Source organism: Spermophilus citellus (genome assembly GCF_964194105.1).
Source record: "Spermophilus citellus genome assembly, chromosome: 1".
Classification (NCBI taxonomy): domain Eukaryota; kingdom Metazoa; phylum Chordata; class Mammalia; order Rodentia; family Sciuridae; genus Spermophilus; species Spermophilus citellus.
This window is the reverse complement of record NC_138182.1, coordinates 130,398,057-130,405,595: the sequence shown is the minus strand read 5'-3', so window position 1 is coordinate 130,405,595 and position 7,539 is coordinate 130,398,057. Positions and strand designations below refer to the sequence as shown.

At 36.1% G+C, this 7,539-nt stretch overlaps 1 protein-coding gene across 1 annotated transcript; it reads left to right on the top strand.

The window, feature by feature from the left end:
• Positions 1-676: 676 nt before the first annotated feature.
• On the top strand, positions 677-6,980 carry CCNG1 (cyclin G1). Its single transcript, XM_081289113.1, has 6 exons — positions 677-905; positions 1,950-2,213; positions 4,263-4,516; positions 4,901-4,979; positions 5,060-5,158; positions 5,378-6,980. Exons 2-6 carry the CDS (start codon positions 1,950-1,952, stop codon positions 5,567-5,569), a joined length of 888 nt encoding a protein of 295 aa, XP_081145239.1. The 5' UTR covers positions 677-905; the 3' UTR covers positions 5,570-6,980.
• Positions 6,981-7,539: the final 559 nt, after the last annotated feature.

The following is a 7,539-nucleotide window of genomic DNA, read 5'->3' as shown; positions in this document are numbered from 1 at the left end:
TCGTTTTAAATCAACTTAACTGTTTACATTACTATTTAAATTTGTTTTAAAAGCATGTTCAAAAAAATTAGTAGAGGATCAAGAAATTACACAGTCCAACGCCATCACGCTATTTGACAAATTACACAAAAAGCAAAACGCGACGAAGATAGTCGATTTCCAAAGTTCACAAAGAGGACCTGCTGGAATTTAATAAACCGCACCACAGAAAATCTACCACCTCTCCATGTGTAATGAAAAACCAAAGCTTGACTTTTTTTTTTTTTTTAACTTGTCATTGTATTTTTAGAAAGAGGAGGCAGAACCACTATGCAATTACAATACTACAGAGAAAATTCCCCGTACGTTCTGGAACGATAGCCTGACGGTTTGGCTGGCGGCAGAACGACCGGCCGTGACAAGCGCTGGCACGTTGTATTTAGTTCGGCCCCCTCCGGCGTGAAGACCCTTTAGAAAATTCTCCAATGAGAGACGCTTAGGGAGAGGGGCGTGGCCTCAACAGGGCGGAGAATTCGAATCCTTATAATAGGAAGTGTGCGCTGATTGGCCAAGCTTTTTTTTTGCCTCTATGGGCCAGCCCTCTTTGGACCACGGAGGCCATCCATCAAAAGAACCACACCAATCAGTGGCAAAAATGCTTCCCCCGCGGGAAAGGCCCGCCCTCCAATATATCACTCCGGAGGCCAGGCGTGGCCCCTTTGGCTCGGAGCTGACCCTGAGGAGTGCAGAGGCGTCTCGGCTGCGTTGCTGAAACCACCACCCGCAGCTCCCCCTCCCCGGGCCTTTCCAGTCTGTCTCTGGAATCCCCTCCCCTTCGCGATCTCTTGGATTTGATATCCTGGGGCGAAGTGGGAGTTAGGCCCGGGGAGGGTGGTTACTGCTGAGGAGCCGCCGTCTCTGTCAAGGTGAGCTGAGTGGGGTTTCGGGTGACTCTCGGGCGTGTGGAAAGCATGGTGGAGGCACGCGCGGAGGGCTAAGTCTGGCCCGCGCCCTAGTCCTGAGAGTGTGTGCACAAGCCCAGGCTAGTCTGAGCCTGGAGGGGCGGAGCTGGCTCAGTGCTCCTGAGGTGTCAGTCCCAACGACCACTCCAGGATCCTAAAGGTTGGACCCCTGAAGTTAGTGGTTCAACCCTAAGGTGTCCTGCCTTCCCGTCGTTAAATTGGTGTGAGGCTTTAGTTAACTTCCGCGTATCTAGACTTAACTGTTGAGGGGTCTTAGTTGTATTATGCACAGTTACAGTAATTCCCAGGTTCATCTCGCAGACTAGGTTACCGCACCCCGCCCCGCCAGCCTACTACGTGCCCCGCAAAGCACCCTCTCGCCCCATAATACTGATAAAAATCAACCATTACGAGCACCGTGCTACACTCTTTAATCATCTTGTGTAATCGTTACAATCAGATATTGTTACCTTCATCTTAGATGTGGAAATGAGCTCATTATTGTTCAGTGATTATTAAGCATCTACCTATGTGCTAAGCTCTAAACGATTTCATTTTAATCTGCATAGGTAGACTTGTGCAGGTAATAACCTTTTTCCCACTTTACATAAAAGTTAAGGAAAATTAAGTAACATGAATGGTTCACATTGTTAATACGAGGCACAATACATGCTACTGTTCGATCCCAAAGTTTTGGTATCCTGCCTTACAATGTCTGTTCGTTTGTTATCCATTGTCAGTAAGCAACTTGCACAATATTTCTTGAAGACTTACATTTTTAAAAAATGTATAGTTCTTGTGTTCTAGAAACTCAGAATTTACAATGTGACCAACTTGTAGAAGGGGGCAGGGGAAATGTAACAGCGCTTTGCAATGATTTAGATTCCCTAGCCCCATTGAGAGAGGGAAGATATGTACTATAGAATACCTCTTTGCACAATGCAAAGATAGCCAAGGAAAGCAGAAAGAGCTACTGTTACTCCTAACTGGGATTTGTTCTATATATAGATGATAGAGGTACTGACAACAACTGACTCTCAGAAACTGCTACACCAGCTGAATACCCTGTTGGAACAGGAGTCTAGATGTCAGCCAAAGGTCTGTGGCTTGAGGCTAATTGAGTCTGCACACGATAATGGCCTCAGAATGACTGCAAGACTAAGGGACTTTGAAGTAAAAGATCTTCTTAGTCTAACTCAGTTCTTTGGCTTCGACACGGAGACATTTTCTCTAGCTGTGAATTTGCTGGACAGATTTCTGTCTAAAATGAAGGTATGTTTAAGCTATATTACCCTGAATATTTCTTAATTTTGTTCATTGTGTTAGAGATGTAGTTGCTAGCTTCTGCCTGATACTCATAAACTTTTGTATATTCAGCAAATAACCAAAACACTGTAGGAATTTTGTGCACTACTGTATTAGATGCTTCCTTATCATAATCAAGAATAATGAATCATTTATTAGTTATATCAAATAATTGCAGAGTCTTCCAGATGGAAAATTGGATGTTTTTAAAAACTTGACAGGTTGAATATTTCCATTTATTTACAGATTTTTTTTTGTGGGGGGGGGATGGTTAGTTATACATGACAATAGGATTCATTTTTACATAATTATAAAAGCATGGACTATAATTTGTTCTCATTCAGTCCCCAGTATTTCCCCTTCACCTCTTCTCCCCATCTGTTCTCTATTCTCTACTGGTCTTTCTGCTATTTATAGTTTTTTTTTAAATTAGTGTGTTGTGAATGCACATGATGGTGAGATTCACTGTAGTGTATTCATATATGTACATAGGAAAGTTAGGTCAGATTCATTCCACTATCTTTCCTTGTCCCACCCTCCTCCCTTCCCTTATTTCCCTTTGTCTACTCCACTGATCTTTCTTCTTTTTTTTAAAAAAAAAATCTCCCCCCAACACCCCCCCCCCTATTTTTTTGATTAGCTTCCACATATCAGAGAAAACATTCTGCCTTTGACTTTTGAGGACTGGCTTATTTCACATAGCAAGAGTCTCCAGTTTCATTCATTTAACCTAGGCTGGCTCCATAGCTTGGCTAGTGTGAATAGTGCTACTGTATGCACAGTTGTTTTTTAAATTTAACGAAGTTTGTTAAAGGCAGAATGCTAGATTATGATTAAGAATGAGGATATATTTCTCTGCTAATCATAAAAAATTCTAATTGTTTTAAATATTTCAGTTTCAAGAAGTATCATTTTCCAGGAGTATGGGTATATAGTTATTTCTCTGTAAGACATCCTTGTAGCTTTCAAGCTTAAAAGGTTAACTGTTAAAAGTACATCTGCCTTCCCTGTACCCACAAGATCACTGGATAATGTCAAAATTAGAATGAAACTCACATTTTAGTCTTTAGTAGCTAACACAATGCATCATGTATAGAAAGAATTCGATATTTGTTGAATTGAATGGTTGAAAAACTTATTAAACAACTCTTTAGACACCATGTGTGGGCACTACCTTTGAATCTGTGCTTCACAAAATGAAGAGTATAGAGCTGTCCTTCAAATATAATAGTTTTATGTGGGAATGTTTCTACAGATAATCGTCATAGGAGAAGTCATAATAATAAGAAAATTAATTGGGGCTGGGGATGTGGGCGCGCTCGCCTGGCATGCGTGCGGCCGGGGTTCGATCCTCAGCACCACATACAAAGATGTTGTGTCCACCAAGAACTAAAAAAATAAATGTTAAAATTCTCTCTCTCTCTCTCTCTCTCCCTCTCTCTTAAAAAAAAAAAGAAAAAGAAAATTAATTATGCTTTAAAAGAAGTGTACATTTACTGTTAAAGGCTTATAAGAGAAAAATTTAAAAATTAAAATTTTTTTCAAAAATGTTCTAAGAGGAGAACAGAGATATTGATTAAAACCTTACAGTTTCACACTGTAGACATTTAGAAAATGACAAATACATAAAAAGGATTTGTTGTAGATTGAAATTTATAGGCAAAGTAAATGGTATGTGTTATAGTAGTATTTTTAAAATATTTTTGATTACTGCAAAAACAGTGTGGAAAAAAAAATATAACATCCTGGAAGGAAAATTGTGTATAAGCTATAACATGTTTGAGTACTTGTGTTAAGTCATTGACCAGTTAAAGTCAGAATTTTGTTATGCTGAAGCCACACATTGTACTGAAAACTAGTTATATTGGTCAAAAAATAGTTCCAACAGGGGTACGTAGTGTTGACAGGCTACATTTTAGGTATAATGACTCATAATGATGAGTCTGAGTTCTATATTATCCTTTATTCTATATTAATTGAAAATGATAGACGCATCGGCTTGGTTTTTGTTTTTAGGTACAGCCCAAGCACCTTGGGTGTGTTGGACTGAGCTGCTTTTATTTGGCTGTAAAATCAGTAGAAGAAGAAAGGAATGTCCCATTGGCAACTGACTTGATCCGCATAAGTCAATATAGATTCACGGTTTCAGACCTGATGAGAATGGAAAAGATTGTATTGGAGAAGGTGTGTTGGAAAGTTAAAGCTACTACTGCCTTTCAATTTCTGCAACTCTATTACTCACTCATTCAAGAGAACTTGCCATTTGAAAGGTATGTGCACTTTGTTTTGAACAAATGAACTTTAGAAATTTGAATGATATTGTCTATATATTGCATAAAATCAATATTTGTAACAGTGTAGCACCTAATTCAGATTTATAGGAAAAGAACATTCAATAGGTACAGAAATAGATTAAAATGAAAATAAATCTTGATACTTGTGGCAAGATTCTGTTCATTTTATTTATTTTTGGCTCAAATCATTTAAAACTCAGGTTAAAAACTTAATGTCTCTGATTAAAAGGGAAATTTCTTTTATTTCAAATGACTTCCTATGATAAATGTGCATGTTGTTTTTAAAAACAGATTTCAATATTTTTTAAAAAATTGTTCCTGACTAGATATAATAAAATCACTTCCATTTTCTTTTTAAAGGAGAAATAGCCTTAATTTTGAAAGACTGGAAGCTCAACTTAAGGCATGTCATTGCAGGATCATATTTTCTAAAGCAAAGGTAAATATTTTATAAAGAGTAAACAGTTATGTAGATCTGTTTTTATATTTGACATTTACATTATATTTATTTATTTTCAGCCTTCTGTGTTGGCTTTGTCCATCATAGCTTTGGAGATTCAAGCACAGAACTGTGTAGAGTTAACAGAAGGAGTAGAATGTCTTCAGAAACATTCCAAGGTATGTCAAGGTCATAGCTTAAATCCTATTAACAACTGTGAAAGAAACTTGACCACTTGTACTATCTCCTGAAATAAAATGTGTTTATTTGAAACTTAAGTAGCTAGCCTTGAATCATTTTTGACAAGGAAAGACACATTAGTAGGCTGTATTTGTTACTGTAGTTAAATACAAGACTTTATTTTAATTCATTAATAACTTTTAAAATTTTATGTGCAGATACATGGCAGAGATTTGACCTTCTGGCAGGAGCTTGTATCCAAGTGTTTAACTGAATATTCATCAAACAAGTGTTCCAAACCAAATGTTCAGAAGTTGAAATGGATTGTTTCTGGACGTACTGCACGGCAACTGAAGCATAGTTACTATAAAATAACTCACCTTCCAACAATTCCTGAAACGGTTCCTTAACTGGCAAATATGGTTGTTATTCTTCACATAGAGAAATTTTTCCAATGACATAATTTTCTTCTACAATTGAAAAATTGCAATATTATTTTCAAAATAAGCAAAATGGAGTTGGAATAGCAGAGGGAAAAATGACATTGATCTAGTCAGCTAATATTTGAAGGCATTTACTACACATAAGGTGCAACACCCTTAGAGAAAGGAATTATCCAACCTCTAATATGTTTGTTTCACTTAATGACCATTTAAATTATCAGCTTAGAAAACATCCTCAATGATAGATAGTCCAAATTTGTAAAGTAGCACTGAAATAGGACCCCCCCAATCATCTTGCAGTATGCATAACCCAAGCTTTAGCTCATTTAAAGTTATACAAGCCTAAGTAGGATAAGAGGACCAAAAATATCCATTAAAACAAAACAAACAACAAACAAAAAACTAATTTGGCCCATATTTTTTAAAAATCATACTTAAAGAAAGAGTAATATAAGGAGATGATCTCGGCACTGGGAAATTGCCAGTGTATCATTGTTATAGCAGTTGAACTACTAGGAAGTAATTAGATGATAAAAAATGTAAACTTGGCCACTGCATATGTTATATATTCTTGTCATCTAAATTTCTTAACTCACAGTAATGATTTCTTTTTTCTCTTAAAACAAAATGTTAATACTTAACATCTACATATGATTATGAATCTGAGAATAATGAACAGTTAACTTGTAGTAGTAATTAGGCAGACTTCTGCTAAGTTGGGATTTTTTTTTTGTTTTGTTTTGGTTGTTGTTTACTTAAGGTCTATTTCTGTAGCAATAAAAAACCTCTTCTCTTGAGGCCTTTTCTCCAGAACCCTGAGATGTGGATTCCATAATGTTATAATGAATTTAAGCTATAAAGCCTAGCAGAATGTTCTCGGACTTAAAAAAAAATGTCTAATAGTATGATGTAGTAAAATAATGTTTAGATTAAATTCACCTGTGAAGCATTCAAATGAAGCTAAAGGCATAAATGTGAAACAGTGATTATAAACATGGGAAGGTAAACTGTGAATCTTCATTTCCTACATTGATTTTTCTGTACAGATCAATATGTTGTATTTAGGTGGTACTGAAATGGTAACCTACTTAAATTATCAGATTTACATCAAAAATGAACATTTCACAAAAGCACTTTAAGGCAAGATAAGGGTTAATAGTCTAGGCAATGTAAATGATTTCTTGGCACCTATAATTCAAGTAATAGATAATTCAGAGATGAGGGTTCAATGCTATATGATAATTACATTTAAATTTGAGGGCATTTTATATAAAGCAAAAATTATAGGCCTAGTAAATTTGGCATAATCATTATCTTTAATATTTCTTCTAGAAACAGGTGATGTTTGTATTCATGATATAAAAACTTTTACATAGAATTTACTGCCTCATTAAGAAAATGTTTCTATTATATTAGTAACTCAAAATAAATTAACACTCAAAAACTTGCTTTACCCTGTTAAAGTTAAATTTAGGCCAGATAAAGCACTCCCCAAAGTTTTCACTACAGACAACTGCCATTGCTTCTAATGTAAAATTTTGTTTAACCCATTATGTCCCATCATTCTATATACAGGGCACCTATAAAAACCTATAGAATTTTATAGGAGCCCTATAAAACTCCTTCATGTTTAGGTGTCCTGTATATAGGATGGGATATAATGGGTTAGGAGAATATACTTTCACAAATGCCCCTATTGTGTCTTACTGAGATCTCTGAGGTAGTGTTCACTATTCTCCAGATCAGCGTGTGAATATAAGGAGACATACCATGTTAAAGTGTTGTAAGCAATGATTCAGTGTAGTGTGTAGCCTGAGTCTATCCAGAAAGGCTGTAACCAATTTTGACAATGTTATGGATATATAAGCACTGAAAAATAAACCAAAGAACCACAGTTTATTTTATCCTTAACTTTTATAAGGTATGTCAAGGATAAC

Bases quoted from the DNA above. Each gene is read 5' to 3' on its own strand.
- CCNG1 (XM_081289113.1), top strand. From the start codon at position 1,950: ATGATAGAGGTACTGACAACAACTGACTCTCAGAAACTGCTACACCAG. The intron at 2,214-4,262 runs GTATGTTTAAGC...TTTTGTTTTTAG, and splicing joins GATTTCTGTCTAAAATGAAG to GTACAGCCCAAGCACCTTGG. The intron at 4,980-5,059 runs GTAAATATTTTA...ATTTATTTTCAG, and splicing joins TCATATTTTCTAAAGCAAAG to CCTTCTGTGTTGGCTTTGTC.